The sequence below is a fragment of the Panthera pardus genome, unplaced genomic scaffold (assembly GCF_024362965.1).
Source record: "Panthera pardus isolate Hobbes unplaced genomic scaffold, ASM2436296v1 HiC_scaffold_20, whole genome shotgun sequence".
Lineage (NCBI taxonomy): Eukaryota > Metazoa > Chordata > Mammalia > Carnivora > Felidae > Panthera > Panthera pardus.
This window is the reverse complement of record NW_026526766.1, coordinates 85,916,989-85,934,374: the sequence shown is the minus strand read 5'-3', so window position 1 is coordinate 85,934,374 and position 17,386 is coordinate 85,916,989. Positions and strand designations below refer to the sequence as shown.

Below are 17,386 nucleotides of genomic sequence, written 5' to 3'. Positions count from 1 at the left end.
GCTTCAAGCTTCTCCAGGCCGGCAGGCTGCCATCCCCTTGTGCAGACGAAGAAACTGAGACCCAGAGCATAGAAAAGTCTTGCCCGAGGCCACCGGAGACAGAGTCTGTACACCCTGACCCCAGTCCCGTGCTCTCTTTCCTGTGCACCCACTTTCTCCCTTGTCCTTGCGGGTTTGGCCCGGGTGTTCCAACAGCCCCTGGCTCCCGGCCGATGCTGGAGACAGACAGCCGCCTGGGGGGGTCCCTGGGGATTGCCTAAAATTCCTCCTGTGGCTGGTGGCCAAAGCAGACGTGCTGATCCCTTCCTGCAGCTCTGGCCTTCCCAGCCAGCCAGGAGGAGGAAGCAGCAGAATTTGTGCACCTGCCCATTGTAGGCTTGAGGCACAGGGGCCTGGCCATTGGCCACATGTCTCTTTGGCGTGTGGCTAGGCGGCACCTGAATGCATTTGTGTCAGTCAGAGCCCCAGCAGGAAACAGATGGCACGCTCCAATGGGATAATTTGAGAATTTAATGGAGGGTCTGTTTACGCAGGTGTAGACAGGGTGTAGGGAAACCACGAGGGACGGGGCAGAGCCCAGGGCTGGCGGCAGCATGGGCCATGACCACCCTCGGCCTGGAGAGGGCCTGGTCAGCGCTGTGGCCTTCAGCGGAGTGATCCAGCAGGGAAAACGTCCGAGGAATGAATCCTACCCGCCCGGCCCCCTCCGCCTTCCTCTCTGTGATCTGTGCAGGGCTGAGGGGAACAGGAGGCAGCAGATGTGTCCGTCGAGATGGAGAACACATCTGGGGGCAAACGGAGGATGGCTAACCCAAGGTCTGTCCCCAGGTGTGAGACCATATGACCGTCAAGCTTTCCAGGGACAGGCAACCCAGATTGAGGACTGGCTTCTTCCACTGAGGAACAGGAAGCAAGGCCCGCCTCTCTGTACCTCAATTTCCCTATGCCTCCCCAGCCCCCGCCCCTGCCTTATCTTTCTGGATACGTCGGGCTTTCAATAAATATATCTGAAGGCCCAAAGGGTCCTGGGCTCTGTGCCGGGGACACAGCAGTGCAGAGGCATCAAAATTCCCCCACAAGGGGCTTCTAGTCAAGCGCAGAGACTTAGACAACACAATCCCACACAGACTAGGGCGTGGTGGGGAGGCCCGGGGTGCTGTGGGAACTTCAGGGTGATCTCCTCTCCACAGCTGGGGGTCCCGATCTCCTCCTTCCTCCACGAGGTCTCTGGGGCCAGGGCTCCAGGCCCTTCCATAACCGCCTGTAGGTTTTTCTGCCCCTGGAAGTTTCCTGTAAGTCCTTCCTTGTGTCTGCCTGCAGCCTCTCCTGCTTTCTAGAGAACCCAGTGGGTCTTGTTTATAAAGTGGGTGGAGATGGGTTGTGTAGCGAAGGGAGGAAGTGAGAAGGAGGAAGGTTTGGGGAGAGCCTCCCCTGGGGTCCTTGCTACGGCCTGGGATGGCCATCGCCCTGTGACACCCACAGCCGCAGCGACATCTGTCTTCTCCACATTCAGCGAAGGAGGAGGTGAGCCAGGCGGTCCCGAGGTCTCCACTTTCCAGCTGGGGGTCAGGCAGACTTCAGGGAGCCTTGGGTTCCTCCTCCGTAAATGGTCTGATGTCACTGGCCTCCAGGGGTGGCTGTGAGGATTCAGAGCTGATAAGGTGACCGCCTAGGGCGGAGCCTGGGGCCCTGGGGAGTTCAGCCCCTGGGGCTGGATTAACTAACTGTCCCTGGGGTACAGGCTCCTGTTCCGAGGGCCTGGGGAAACCTCGCAGCCGCCTTTGGCCTTGTGGTGCCCACCTCCCCATCTCCGCACCCGCCGGGACAGGCAGAGGAGTGGTCACTCTCGGGGTGGCCCCATCTTCCCCATCACAGCCTTCCTGCCTGCTGGGCACGGATGGGTCCCCCATGACCCCACACCTATGCGTCACCAGAAACGGGCCGGGCAGCTACAGGGGTCTGACAGCGAACCTTCCCCCTATCCCTGCCCAAGGAGCCATGCCCACACTCCCCACGCCCCTGTGTCAGTTCCTCAGAGACAACCACACTCCTGCTCTCTCCCTCCAGAGGCCCCCAGGGCTCCTGGCTTCTCCTCCCTCCCGGGGCCTCCGTTTCCCCATCTGTGACCCAGGACAAGTATAAACAGAAAGGCCTCCTGGCCCCATCCCTTCTGTGGGTCCTGCCAGCACACCCCACAATTTGTCTTCTCAAAGCCGGTACCTTCTGCTCCAGAACCTTCCATGACTCCCCCTACCCTTCAGGATCAAGTCCTGGCCTTCAAGCACCCCCCCCCCCCACCGCCCCCCTCAGAGCCTGCCTCTCCAGGCTTCCTGTCCCAACCACACTCCCTGCTTGTCCCACAAGTTGTCCAACCACTTCCTGCCTCTGTTCCCCTCTCTGCCATTGGTCCCCTGCCCCATGTACCCTCTTTACCCATTTCTTCTACACCCTACCCCCTACTCCCCCAGTCCTTCAAAGGCCAGGCAGCTCAGGCTTTCTTTGAGCTCCCTTGGCCTGACCCTAGGGGCTACCTGTGACTAAAACCATGGGGAGCACACAGTTGGCGTTTACTATTTGCAGGATGAACAAGGGACTGCTCTGGGGATTGTCTCCCAGGCTCAGGGAGCACCGATGGGGGAGCACTTCCTGAGTCAGGCCCAGGCTCAGCGCTGTAGTGCCCTGACCTCCCAAAATCTCACAGCAGGCTGGTGAGGAAGGCACGGCTGCGTCCACTTTACAAACAGGGTAAAGGCTGTGGAGACTTGCTCAAGGCCTCGTAGCTCAGAGCAAGGAGAGCAGGTTTTGAATCCAGGACCATCTGACTTCAGAAAGGACATTCCAGGGGCACCTGGGTGGCTCAGTCAGTTAAGCGTCCAACTTCGGCTCAGGTCACGATCTCGCGGTCTGTGAGTTCAAGCCCTGCATCGGGCTCTGGGCTGACAGCTCGGAGCCTGGAGCCTGCTTCAGATTCTGTGTCTCCCTCTCTCTCTGCTCCTCCCCTGTTCACGCGCTGTGTGTGTGTGTGTGTGTGTGTGTGTGTGTGTGTGTGTGTGTGTGTCTCAAAAAAAACTTAAAAAGAAAGGACATTACAGAGGGTCCCTCTTTCGTTTGGGGCTATCTCTTGTCCCTGGAGCATTTTTCCACCCGTGGAAGGGGGCAGCCCCAGCCTCCATTTGGGAGAGTGTTCCTTCCCTATCCTGGGCCTCAGTTTCCCTGCCTGCAAAACAGGGGATGACGAGCCAGTGTCAGGCTTATGTATAAGCCACTTTTGGTGCTGAGTGACACCTGTGTGAATCCCACCTCCACCATCTTCTTGGGCCAGTTATCTCACCACATCAGGCCTCTGTTTCCTCATCTGCAAAATGGGAACAACGGAGTTCACGGGACTAGGAGCTCCAGCTGAGCCTCCTTGGCCAGGGCCCGGCCCCGGAAAGGTCTTCTGGGTAGGCTGTCAGGGTGATTATTTTCATCTGCCGGCGGGGGGGGCTGCCGGAGGCACCCCACCAGCCCTGGAGAGGGTGGGATGGGAGAGGGGGGTGTGTGGGGGAGACAAGCCTGGAGCCTGGGCCCTCCCACCCCCACTGCCTCCTCCCCCCTGCCTCAGGGCCCCCCACCCAGCGACACAGCCCGTGGCACTTCCTCTCCCCGCCTGGCAGGCCGCCTGGCCCGGCCCCTTCTCTAAGGAAGCGCATTTCCTGCCTCCCCGGGCCAGGCTGGATGAGCCGGGAGCTCCCCACCGCTGCCGCTCATACCCTAGCTCCTATCTGCACCCCCGGGCCAGGGCTGTGTCGCAGCTGCCGTCCACGGGAGCCCAGCATCCCCTCCCCGTTCATCCTTCAGCCAGCGACCCCCAGCCCTGCGCCCCTGTGCCCACTTCTCCTGACCCCTCGGCCGCCACCTCAGAAGGCTGGAGCAGGGACGCCGCCGCTCCGGCCGCCTGTTCCCCTTGGGTCCCCGCTCGCGCCCACGCCGGCCCCCACGCCCGCCTGCAGCCCTGCCCCTGGACACCGGATAAGGCCCGGCGCACAGACCCCCAGCTGGACAGCATGGACCGCGGCACGCTTCTCCCCATTGTCGCCTTGCTGCTGGCCGTCTGCAGCCTCAGACCGACAAGTAGGTGTCCAGGGACCCCGGGTGGGGAGACTTGGCCCCAAGTGTTCCCGGCCTCTGGCCTGGTCCCAAGCTCATGCTCAGTGGGGCCGTCCGAGGGGTTTTGGACAGCCCCAGATGGACACCATAGGGTGACAAACCATCCTGGTTTGGCAAGACGACGAACATTCAGCCCTGAAAGTCTCAAACAGGGATGAGTTATTTACCTTTACCTCAACCTTGGCCTCTAACCTCCCAGCTACGTCCAGTTTCTCCCCAAGAAGCCCAGGTCCCAGAATGCTTGCTGTGCAGCCCTGGGAGAGTCTCCTGCCCTCTCTGAGCCTAAGGTTCCTGTCTGAAGAACCCGTGGAAAGGAGGGTGTGTGGATTCCCAGCACTAGGGCACTTGGTTCGCATCTCGTGTGGTTGCTTCCTCGCGGTGTGATGTTGGGGAACTGCGAAGTGGGGGTGGGAATAGAACTCCTCCTGGGCTGTGGGGATGGTCGGTGGTGAGGCCAGCCTTGTAGAGAGAGTTCTCGGGAAGGCTGGAGGGTCCTGTGCTGTTTACTGTGGCTGTATGATTAGCTTTAAATTCCTGCCCCTCGCCTCTCCGGGGCCTGTGAGTGGCTCCCAGAATGCTCTTGAATTTAGCGCTCTCCCTCTGCCTCTACTTACCCCCGCCTCCTTGAAATGCTGCCGGGTGGGGGCACGACCCTGGACTAGGGGTTTTGTGGGAGTTCCTCAGCCTGGGGGTTTTCCAGGTGGTCTTGGCTCTTGGCCTTCTGAAACTGACCAGATGAGTGGCCGTGAGAAGCTGGGGGCTCCCAGCCCCTCATCCCACTCATGTGGGCCTCTCTGTGCCCGCCTAAAACCAGGGGACAGCTCCTGTGGGCACCCCTTCACCCATGGTGCATCTAGGAACTCCCTAGAAGATCTGGGGGTGTGGTGGGGAGAACATAAGGGAAGAGCACAACAGTGACCCCCCCCCCCCCCAGCTGATTCCACCTGTGGCATTTTAAACCCCCTAACGCCTACCACTGCCTCACTGATCACAGAAAACTGTCTCAGACATTAAGTGACCTAGCATGAATTTGACCTCGGGCTTGTGGCTCCTAACCACGTGTACTAAGCAAGCTCCCCCCCCCCCCCACCCATGTAGCTCCTAGCAACCCTGCAAGATGGCCGCCTTTATCTCCCCATTTTACAGGAGAGGAAGTAGAGGCTGTGACCTGCCAAGTTCACACAGCCCAGACAGAAGCCTACCCGAGCTGCGCAATGGTCCCCAGGCTGCCCTGTCTTTCTCCCGCCTCCCCCACATTTTTCTAGCTTGATAACACTCTCTTCTTCGTGATCATCCGAGAAAGATCCATGTAGGCTCTGGTTTTACTGGATGGAAGGCAGGGGTGTGCTGGAAAATAATTAACAACAGGGGTGGAGGGTGTGGGGGATAGCATTTTGTCAATGTCCAGGGTGTAAATGTTCCCACGTGGCTGAACTCAAGCTCCCAACTCCCCAAACTTGAACTTAGGATGCGAGGTCCAGAAGTGCCTTTGTCTGGCACGCCAAAGATGGGACGGACAGAGATAACCTCAAGAGCGTGGATCTAGTAAAATGGAGTAAAATAAGTAGGAAGTAATGAGTTTTGCTATTTGTTACCATTTAAAATACATAATTTATTTGTAAGCTTATAACGTTTACTTTTTTTAAGATTTTATTTTTTTAATTTTTATTTTTTGAGAGAGCGTGCTCACGCGAGGTGGGGGGGGGGGCAGAAGGGGGAGGGAGAGAGAGAGTCCGTCTTAAACACTCTCCATGTTCAGCGAGGATCCCAACTCGAGGCTTAATCCCATGACTTCGGGTTCATGATCTGAGCCAAAATCAAGAGTCAGACGCTTAACCGACTGAGCCACCCAGGCGCCCCTAAGATTTTATTTTTATTTATTGTTATTTTTAAAGTTTATTTATTTTGAGAGAGGGAGAGGGTGCGTGCACAAGCAGGGGAGGAACAGAGAGAGGGAGAGAGAGAATCCTAAGCAGGCTCCAGGATGTCAGCACAGAGCTTGATGTGGGGCTCGATCTCACAAATCGTGAGATCGTGACCTGAGTCAAAATCAAGAGTCAAGATGCTTAACTGGCTGAGCTACCCGAGCACCCCTATTTATCTATTTTTAAGTTTATCTGTTTATTTTGACAGAGACAGAGACAGTGCGAGTTGGGGAGGGGCAGAGAGAGGGGAAGCAGAGAATCCCAACCCCAAGAATCTGACCTGGGACCCAAACTGGGCTCAAACCTACAACCCCGAGATCAAGATTCACACGCTCCCTCAACTGAGCCAGCCAGGCACCCCAAAATTTAATTTTTAATAATGGCTGTGTTTAACAGCCAGTCGGAAAAACGGATGACTTCTATCACTCTGCTCCTGTGAACAGGTACCAGCACCCTGCTGGTGATCACAGGGCTCAAGGACATTCCAAACCATCCAGCTCAACTCATTTACCATCTGCGACCCATGGAAGGCAGATGGGGGGCCTGGGTTAAGGTGTAGAACCCAGATCTCCACGCTGGGGATGGGGTGGGAGTGACCCTCACATCCTCAATCAGGCCAGAGAGGGTAAAAATGGGTCCAAAACGAGTCCAAGAATGGGTCCAGCCTTCTGGAAACACAGCTTGGCAGAATCTCTCAAAACCGTAATTTGTGTAACAGCTCAGCCTTCAGGTCTATGGAGCTGTTTGCCCAACTCCATAAAGATTTGTCCAACTCCAAAATCAACTGTATGGTCCATAGGTACCTGGAACAAAAACCCAACTGGAAACCACCCAAATGTCCATCAGCCTGGGTCCTATCCAATAAATTATCTTTTTTTTCCTATCAAATGAATAATTAGGCAGTGCAATACCATGCAGCCAAAACCAAGAAAAAGCTAAATCTATACACCGTTGTGGACAGATGTCTGGGACGCAGTGTTAGATGTTCAAATGGCCATGACTCTATCTCTGTAAGAATAAAACAGTAATAGGGGCGCCTGGCTGGCTCAGTCGGTGGAACGTGACACTCTTGATTTCAGGGTTATGAGTGTAGAGATGACTTAAAAAGAAAATCTTAAAAAAAAAAAAAAAGACGAAAACAGTAATAACGCACAGTATGCATGGATAAAATTCCCACATCCCTGCTCTCCAGCACAAGGTTTCTCTAGGCAATTAATTGTCTTACAGACAAGAATTGGATGCTTGGGGCACCTGGGTGGTTCAGTTGGTTAAGCCTCCGGACTCTTGAGTTCCGCTCAGCTCATGATCTCACAGTTCGTGAGATCGAGCCCCGCGTCAGGCTTTGTGCTGACAGTGCAGCGCCTGCTTGGGATTCTCTCTCTCCCTCTCTCTCTCTCTGCCCCTCTCCCACTCATGCTCTCTCTCTCTGTCTCAAAGATAAGTAAACAAACAAACAAAAAAATTGGATGCTTAACTGAGCTCCCCAGGTGCCCCATCATATAGGTTTTTAAAGAGCAATTTAGTTATATATTCACTTCGGGCTCCTCCTTAAAGAAAATAGATAAGGGGGAAAAAATCACTTCCCGAGTTCTTTTATTAATGTAGGCGTTGTTAACATGCTGGCGGGTTGCTTACTAGTTTTTGTCTAGCTTGTTAAGGTAATTTTCATGCAAACGAATCAACACTTGGGAGTCTTGGTTACCCTTCTTATGCCCCAGAAGGTTTCTATGTTGTCATGTAGACTCCATAACCACCCCATCGTGTTTCCAGAATGTTCTTCCCCTTAAATGTGCCATCCCGTCGTTTGGTGAATCTCATTGCTGAATATTTAGGTGGTTTCCCCTTGGAGGCTGGTTATGAATACCACTGCCGTGCACGTTTTTGGTACATGCACCTCTTCCTGTATTTTGGAGTATTTCACTTGGATAGAGTCCCAGAGGCGAGGATGCTGGGATTCGAGGCCCATGTTGGGTGGCTGGGATCAAAGAGTGTTTCTGAAGTGTGGACAAGCCTACACTGAGGGTTGGGACAGAGATGGGACTCGGAGCCCTGTGCTGCCTACCACCTGTGCGGGGATCTGGGGTTCTCTGGAGAGGGGGCTAGTGACACAGGACAGAGACCACAAATATCCATCCCTTAGAGCCTGCACTCCAGCACAGCTTCCCATCTGCCGGGAGGCAAAAGAGATGTGTGAGCCAGGTGTCAGAGGACGAGACCCTGGGGACATGACCGTGGAGATTCTCTGTCATCTCGGCCAGACAGACAGTGACACTAAGATCCAGCTCCGGCCCCAGCTTTGGGACATCAGCCCCGGAGCCTGAAGAGGACCATCATCTGGGGTGGAGGTGACTTGATCCCTGGGACAGGGACAGGGGTGAAGGGACAGATGTGACTGCTGACATTGACTCAACACTCACTCTGTGCCAGACGCTGAACTATGCCTGATCTGTCCCATCAGACTCAAACTTCACAGAAGCCCAAAGAAGCAGACACTCCTGTCGCCCCCATTTGACAGCGGGCGAGACTGGGGAACAGGCAGGTGGAGAGATCTGCTCATGCGACCGCCCAGAAATGAGCAGCTGGAGCTTGAGCCTTGGGTCTAACCACTGTGCGATACTGCCTGAGAGGAGGGGAGATTTGGTTCCCTTCCTGGCCTTACACTGACCCATCCAGCGAGAGTGTAACCGGATCGGTCCCGTCACAAAAGGGCTCTGAGAGTTGAATAGAAGTCGACCAAGAGGTCAAGTAAGGGAAGACCCTTGGTCTGGGAAAGAGCACGGCTGATGCAGGGAACGAGGTGTATTTGGAGGAAAAGCTCACGTCTCCCCAGCGGGCATAAATAATCATGAGAGCAGTTGCCCAGTCTTGAGCAACCCCGCGCATCAGGAGCCCGCTTAGCGGGCAGGCGTCCTCTGACCAACTTTCTCAGCAAGTGGATGAGGAGGGTGTTGTGATTACCGTCATTCCCGTTGTGAAGATGGTAACACTGAGGCACGGAAAGGAAGCTGGGAGCTGGCAGAATCGGGACCTGAACGTTGGCATGTATCCCATCCCTGCCCTTGTCAATTCCGTGGTAGGTTGTAGAGTGTGGACTTGACCCTGAGGGCGTTGAGCCACGGGAAAGACTGGAGAAGGGAGAAGGGAGCGTTGGGGTGTCACTGGGGGGTGGCTGGGCTGGAAGCTGGGGAATCTGTGAGGCTGTAATTGGACCCTGAAAGGAGCAAAGGGTGGATGGGTGACTGAGGAAGAGGAAAAGCCTGTCAATAAGGCTCTGCCCCAGTATTATGAAATAATCACAGCTAGTGTGTTCAGAGTGCTTACGGGGCACCAGGCTCTTCACACGGCTGGGAAGCGGGTGCTGAGTGCACGAGCCGGATCGCCCGGGGTACAAATACAGGGCTCTGACACTTAATAGCTGGGCCACCTCGGGCAAACTCTTGCACCTTGCGGATCTCGTCTCCCCGTGCGTCCTGTGGTTACAGTAACGGTACCCACCTCTAGGCCTGCTGCAAGGATCCAACGAATGAACTTCTGGGCAGCCTCGAAATGGTCCTGGCTCTCAGTAAGCACGATGAAAGCTGTTTTGCAACCGGGGAAACCGAGGCTCAGAGAAGTTAGGCCTTCGCTCAAGGTGACCATCTTTTTTAAGGGGTAGAGCTGGGGTCTGACCCAGGCTGTCTGACTCTGGAGTTGCTTTTCTCGACCGTTATTATTCTCTGTGGCCTTTCGAGGTGCCGGGGTGGCCATCTGGAAAGCGCCGAGGTGGCTCTATGCTCATGGGTGGGGCGGAGGAGGAAGGGGACAGAGGTGGGAAAGTGGCTCCTGGGTCTCTCGCTCAGGCCGGGTCACCCAGGCCCCTAGTGGCGCCTCCTCCAAGCCGGGTCCCGGGAGGCCCTGGCGTTTCCCTTGGTGCCAGGGGATTGTTTTCAGCTCTGTCTGGGCCCGCCTCCGGCTCCGGGAGACAGGCCCGGGCGTCATACTCCCTCCTGTCTCCCCATTCTCGTCTGCGGGGTGGGGGAGCCAGGATTCGAAAAGGCCCCAAAATAAATGGACCTCTTATCTGATCTCCCAGCCTGGCCCGTTATCTGATCATTACATAATGGCCAGGCCTGTGGCCTCTCCCGCTGACGGCATGGAGGAGGTGGCCCCGGGTGGCCCGGCAATCCAGGAGGAACTGGGGTTCCTGGAAGTCTGGGGAGGGGGCAGGGAAAGTCCCAAGGAAAGGAGGAAGGCACCGCGTTAATCTGCAGGCCAGACCCCAGGTCACTGTGGGGAGAGGTGGGTCCAAGGCCCAGCCTGGTTAGCCATGTGCCGTGTGATCTGTGCACGTCCTGCCTCTCCGGGCCTCAGTCTTCCCATCTGTATAGGAAGGGTTTGGACCAAGTCTGTGTTTGCTGATAGGCAGTGGGAGAGAGAGCACTGAGGAGCACTGAGGGGCCTAGTGGGCCACCAGGGGGTGGGACAGCAGGAGGTGGGGTCAGCCCTCCCATCTGCTGGGGAGAGGGGGTCTGCTGGCCTGAGGCACCAGTGACCTCCCTGTCAGAGGTCTCTCACCTGCAGACTGCCCTTTCCACCTCACCCCAACCTCCTCATGCAGTTCGTTCCTCTCCAGTGATGGAAGTCACTCAAATAACTATAACCAAAAGAAGTGCCACATGCCCTGTCTCATGGAGTCTGCCCAACAACCTCTACGGGTTATGTGGGTTCTAATTATCGTTCCACAGACGAGGAAAATGAGGTCCAAAGTGGTGAAATCGTTACCAAAGCCACATAGCCAGTAAGTGCAGGCCAGAGATTCAAACCCAGGTCGGCCTGGCTCCAGGACCCTTGCCTTCAATCAAAATGTCATATGACGCTTGCGTTCTGATTCTTGCACACAGGACAGGGCCAGGGCAAGGACGTATAAGGTTGGGCCCCCATAGCAGCCAAACGTCCTCGTCCTGAACTTCTCCTTCTCAACGTGCTGCCGGTGGATGGTGTTGCTGTGACCAGGGACGGCCATCTTGAGTCCTTCTCTTACCCCTGGGGGTCCTGAGCCCAGCAAGGCTGGCTTAGACAAAGACGGTCCAATAGCCTGGGATTCGGAAGAAGCCTCCCTAGCCCCCCTCCTCTGAGCTGGCGACGGCTGGACGTGCGGCCAGTCGCTCCGCGCCCATCTTTGATCTCCAAGAAAACAGGAAGTGAGCGCGACAAGATGGAGACACAAACTTCCAAACAGTCTCCCCTTCTCTGTCCTCCTTCCCTCCTCCGGAGCCCCCCCTTCCCCGGCACATTCCTTAGGACGAGGTGTAGGGGCCTCATTTCCTCTTCCTCCTCTGCTGGGTCAGGGTGAAATTCCATTCCCTTCCCTCAGGACCTGCGTTTCCGGGCGGCCCAGAGGCAGGCTCTGCGGCCCAGGCCTACTTCCCAGGGCCGCCCTCTGAACCTGGGCCGCCCTTCTGGCTCCCTCTGTCCCTCGGGGCCAGGAGACTCTCAACCCTCCTTGCCTCGTTCCTCCCAGCCTCCTCGAGGCACGGGAGGGAAGGTTTTCCTCTCCTGATCTCGGGCCTTGTCTCCCTTTGGAGCGAGCCCGCCTGGAGGCTTGCGTGCATGTGTGAGCCCTTCCACATAGCAAGGGTCGCCTGATGTAGCAAATGAACATATAGGAGGCTCAGTTAAATTTGAATTTCAGGTAAACAATGAAAAAAATTTTAGTGGAAATATGTCCCGGGGTGCCTGGGTGGCTCAGTCGGTTGAGCGTCAAAGTCTTGATTTCGGCTCAGGTCATGATCTCATGATTCGTGAGTTCAAGCCCTGTATCGGGCTCTGTGCTGACAGCGCAGAGCCTGCTTGGGATTCTGTCTCCCTCTCTCTCTCTGACCCTCCCCTACTCACTCTCTGTCTCGAAAATAGATAAATATACATTAAAAAAAATAATAATATGTGTCCCATTTTATTATATTTAGGATATGCTTATACTTCTAAAACTTAATCATTTTTTAGTCAACTTTAACTGGGCATCCTGCATTTTCTCCGTCAACCCAACCCCTAGTAGCACTGTGAGCTCAGGCAAGAGACTTTTCCTTTCTGAGCCTTAGTTTCTCCATCTGTGGAATGGATATAATGACATCCACCTCGTAGGGTAGCTGCGAGAAGGTAATAAAGCCCTCAGCCGGTGCCAAGCACCCAGTAGGCATTCAGAGAGTGGGAACATTGTCACCACCTTATTCTTATCTGGGGCTCTCTCTGGCTCTGCTTCCCCAACAGGTCTTGCAGAAACTGTCCATTGTGACCTACAGCCTGTGGATGCCGAGGTGACATACGTCACGAGTCGGGTTCCCGAGGGCTGCGTGGCTCAGGTCCCCAATGCTACCCTTCAAGTCCACATTCTCTTCCTGGAGTCCTCAAGGGTAAGCGCCTGCTGGCAGGGCTGGGTGGGGCCCCAGAGAAAGGCCCGGGGCCAAGGGGATGAGGGGAGCCTTCCTTGCGGCCGTCCCTGGAGCAGTGGGTCACATCCTCACCAGGGCCCCTGCCAGGAGGGACACGTGGGCATCTCACAGGGTGGGTAAGGGATGACATTTCTGGGGCCAGCATCACAGAGGTCTGCTGGATGCCACAAGACCCAGGTGGGAAGGGGGGTTTGGCCACTGAGTGGAGAAGAACCACGTGAGCAGTGAGACGAACCAGGTGAGCCACCCCCTGTGCACCTGCAGCGGTGAGGATCTTGACGCTTCTCGGTGGACTGAGCTCCCCTCCGGGCAGCTTGGGCTTTGAGAAGGGCTTTCCCTCCGCGGAGTCCAAATCCCCCTCCCTGGAATGTCCCTCATTGAACATCTATGACCTGGCCAGGCAGCCCACAGAGATTGGACGGCCGGTGATGCCACCTTGGAGCCCAGCGTCCCTCCTGAGACCCCTCCTGAGGTCCAGCATTAGCTTAAGTCCCTCCTAATGATAATAACACACCGACCGAATGCTTACTACGCGCTAAACTCTGTGCCAGACTCTGTGTGAGGCTTCCTGTGTGCTAGGTACTGTTAGAGACCTACTAAGAGCCAGGACCTGAGTTCAACATCTTATGTGTGTTAAGCCTCCCAAGGGCCCATCTGTCAGAGTCTGTTATTACCCCCACGTTTCAGAGGAGGAAACAGGCCTGGAGAGGCAAAGCAACATGCCCCAGGCCACAGTTCACACTAGATTCTGGGAGCCCCCACGCTAGGCTGTCGCCTGGCTCCCCAGTTGGGTGTGCGTTCAGTGGGCATCTGGCCTGCCTGGCCTGGTAGCCACACCTGGCTGATGTGGCCTCAGGTCCTGAAAGCGATTTAGTGGTGTCAGCTCAGTGAACTTGCGGCCAAGCTGCCCCTGAAACTGTTAAGTTGCCCTGCATTTGTGTGGTGATAAGAGGGTGCCCAGACCACCAATATCGGGGGGGGCCTGCTCCCCACCGCCCTGCCTGCCACCGGGACTGTGGGCCTCGATAATCCCCAAGCCAAGATAGCACCAAGCACATGTTATAGGGTTTTCGTAGCCATTGTAATTTTTTTCAAGTTTGGTGATGATATGGAAAATAAGATTGCCCTCTAGAAGTTCGTTTTGTTTGTTCTGATGATCAGGTCTCTGTACCTCCTCTGGGTGACTGGGCTCCCCCAACCCTAATCTTTCAACGAGGGGCCAGAGTCAGAGAAAAGCCCCCTGCCAAGTGCCCGGGTCTATGGGAAACAGATGTGTAGACAGTCAGCCAGGATCCGGGTGATTGGTGCTTTCTTGGGGAGGGCAGAGCAGGGCAGGGATACTCCAACTGCTGTGGGATTAGGCAGGGCTTCCTGGAGGAAGCAACAACACGAAGGATGGTCAGGAGCTCATGGAGCGAAGGAGGCATTAGGGAAGAGCAGAGCAGAGTGAATGCACAGGCAGGTAAGGACCGTGGTTAGGGTCCAAATGTGGTTCGCCGTGGTGGGAGCTTGCTGTCCACCTTTGGGGCAGGGATGGGGGCGGGGGTGAGAAGGCCCTGTCACCATATTAAGGAGTTTGGTCTTTATCCCGTGGGCAGTGACAGTCATCGGAGGGTTTTTAGGGGTACGGTAGAATGTCAGGGTCACTCATGCCGTCCTAGAGCTCACGGCAACAGAATCTCCCGTCACCCTCTGCCTCTTCCAGAAAACTCAGTCCCTGGGGCGTCTGGCTTTTAATCCAAGAAGCCACGCTGCAAGCTCCGGGACTGCCAGGCATGTCTGTCTGAGGGGGTGGTGGAGACAGCTGGGGCTCAGGAGACTGGCACTCCAGCCTTGGATGTCACTGACCAGCACCCCACACGGTGCCTGGACTGCAGAGGGGGCCCCTTCCCCTCACTCTCCAACACACACACCTATTTCTTACATGTTTGTGTCTTTCTTTTTGAGAGAGAGAGAGAGATAGAGAGACAGAATCCCAAGCAGGCTCCACGCTGTCAGCACAGAGCCCGACGTGGGGCTCGAACTCACGAACTGTGAGATCGTGACCTGAGTCAAAACCAAAAGTCAGATGCTTAACTGACTGAACCACCCAGGAGCCCCTCACACATATTTCTTGGGCTCAGGGACTCACCGAAGAATCAGAGTGTCAGGATCTGGCCCAGGGCCTGACAGATTCCAAATAACTGCTGAGTGAATGAATGATTGAATGAATGAATGAATGAATGCACGCACTGCCGTGTGACCTTGATGCAACAGTGAAGCACGCGGGTTCTGGAACCAGTCTTCAGATTGAACTTCGGCTTTGCAGCTCAGGGCAGCACGGCCTTGGGCTACCTCTCTAAGGCCTTGGTTTTCCACGGGAAATACGGGGCCCATGACAGCACCTCTGGGGGCGGTGAGAATCCAGTGGGGTGGGGCAGGCAAATATTGAGTGCAGGCCTGCCCAGTAGCACTGCTTGTTGTTATAATGTCTTCTCTCTGGTCTCCGTGTCTCACCTGTAAAAATCTTGCCGGGCATGCTATGGTTTCCAGAATATCGTCCCGTCAGTCAACTAAGTTGATCCCCAAAGGTTATTGCTACCAGGTGGCTGAGGTAGGGGCCGTGAATCCCACCAGACCCCATGCTGTGACCCAGAAGGCACCTTTCTCCCTGGGGAGGCCCCCAGGGATCGGGTCCTTGATAGCTCCCCCCCCCCTCCCCTGCCACCGCCCGACAACCAGCCATCCACAGGTGCCTGCTCTGTGCCCAGCCAGCATTGGGCATTGATGGTGCAGAGAGAAAGCAGACGTGACCCCTGCCATCGAGCCAATCCCAAGCCAGGAGAGGCAGAGGTGGGCATCAGCACCCCGGGTGTTGAGTAATGGGATCGGCAACGAGGGGTACGTGGGGCTGTGGAGGGAAAGGGGCATTAGTGAAAGGCTCCTGGCGTCTAGCCAGACAGAGGGGGGGGGGTGAAGGGCATTGCAGGCAGAGGGCCCCACAGGAGCAAAGGCCTAGAGGCCAGAAACATGAGCTGGCAGGGGGCTGGGGGGGGGGGGGGGCGGCTATCTCAGCAACCAGCCCGAGCCCTCCCGACCTGTGGCCGCCTTCTTCAAACCCTGGCACGCAGAAACGGCTGTCCCGTCCACCCCTGCGCAGCGTCTGAATCCTCAGACTTCCTGCGGGTGGACAGCCGATGAGTTGAGGGAGCCAAGCGGCTCGGGGAAGAGAGGTCTGCGGCAGACAGACAAGGGGGCCACTGGGCAGGGGCTCTATCTCACCGGGTCCCCGAAGGGCAGGCCGGAGCCTGGATTCCGGGAGGGGGCCCGGGGTCACATCCTGACCCGCGGAGACAGGAAACCGGCCTGGTGTCTCAGCGATTCCCGTCAGACCGACTGCACCGATCTGTCCTCCTAACAAACCCCAGGCAGCCAGGCAGAGCTGGGGCAGCCGCTGATTCACCCTACTTCTGGGCAAACCCGCGGAGCCAAAGACACCCCACCCACCCCCAAGCAGACGGAACCTGCTGGGCTCTTGCACTGACTCATTCCTGACCAGAGGGGCAGGCAAGGCTGCTCAGGCACGGAGAGAGAATGAGAGCGGGAGGCGCCCTGGGTTACCATCCTGAGAGGCTGTGAAGGGCCGTGGAGGGCAGTGTCACTCTCAGACTCGGGCAATGGGGACCCCTGTTCAGGCCCCACAATTAATGGCTCTTCTCTGGCCCTCTTCCAGTTGTGCTCCTCCCCCGGGATAGGGTAGCTGCAGGTCAAAGGGACGTGGAGCCTGTACCCGTCCCCCGAGTCCGTGCTCTGGGTACCCGGACTCCAGAATTCTCTGCCCTGTGTGTGCTGAGCCCCCTCCTGAGGCTGCATGGGGCTCTTTCCTGTCCCACCCTCCAGCGGGGGCACTGCGTGACTAGTAGAAGCCCCTCCAGACCTAAAGGATGGGCACAGTGGCTGTGTGTAGGGGGTGGCCATGGCAGAGCTTGGGCGTTTGGGCTGCGTTGCCCACATCCATACTCGTGAAGAGAAGGAGGTAAAAAGAAAGGAGGGTGGGCTGGAAGCCAGGGCTCCCATTTGTAGTCGTAACCCAGGCCTTACAGATATTAGGGGCAAGTTTGGTGGAAAGGCACAGAATGGGCAGCAGCCAAACAGGCTGAGTGGGGATAGTCTGCTTTCTCACTGCTGTGTCCCCAGTGTCAAGTTCAGGGTCAGGCTGGAAGTAAATATTGGATGGATGGATGGATGGATGGATGGATGGATGGATGGGTGGTTGGATGGGTGGTTGGATGGATGGGTGTGTGGATGGATAATGGAAAGAAGGAAGGAAGGAGAAATATACATGCACGTGAACATTTGTTGACTGACCATCCCAAGGGGTTCGTGGTGCCACTTGCTGTCCATCTCCGGTTGTTTAGGGGTGTTTGCCAAGCTCCTGGAGGAGAGAGTTGTGCCCCTTCAAGAGCCCAGAAGCCCCAGGCTGGGCCCAGCACTGGCCTCTCAGATTGGCAAATGAAACTGGGGAGGTGGGGAGAACATAGGCTGACCAGGGGCCCTCAGCTGCAGAAAGTAGTAGGTCTCTCCTGGGGCCGGGGGTGGGGGGGTCTGGAAACCCACTCTGTGTCCACCTGGCTAGAGACTGTGACTCCTGGAATGCCAAACACTGGGCCGCCCGCCCCCACCCAAGATGGCAGGATGAAATCCAGCGGCCACACAATACTAGAACGTCGCTGAGCCCCACTCCTCACTACACAGAGGGGAAGAGCGAGGCCCAGAGACGGGATGCCACAGTGAGACGTAGCTAAGGCAATTCCAGCTACGTTGCCCACCTCTAATGCCAACCTCCCCAGCCCCAACCCATGGCACTCGGGATGGGCGGGCGAGGAGGAAAAGGCAGGTAATGAA

General features: G+C 56.4%; 1 protein-coding gene across 1 annotated transcript in view; it reads left to right on the top strand.

Annotated features, from left to right (window-relative positions):
• Window positions 1-3,671: 3,671 nt before the first annotated feature.
• Window positions 3,672-17,386, top strand: part of ENG (endoglin) — a 30,662-nt gene continuing 16,947 nt past the window's right edge. Inside the window, exons 1-2 of the mRNA XM_019421039.2 lie at window positions 3,672-4,113; window positions 12,321-12,463. Coding sequence (XP_019276584.2) covers window positions 4,047-4,113; window positions 12,321-12,463 — 210 coding nt within the window. The 5' untranslated portion in view covers window positions 3,672-4,046. The remainder of the gene's footprint in view (window positions 4,114-12,320; window positions 12,464-17,386) is intronic.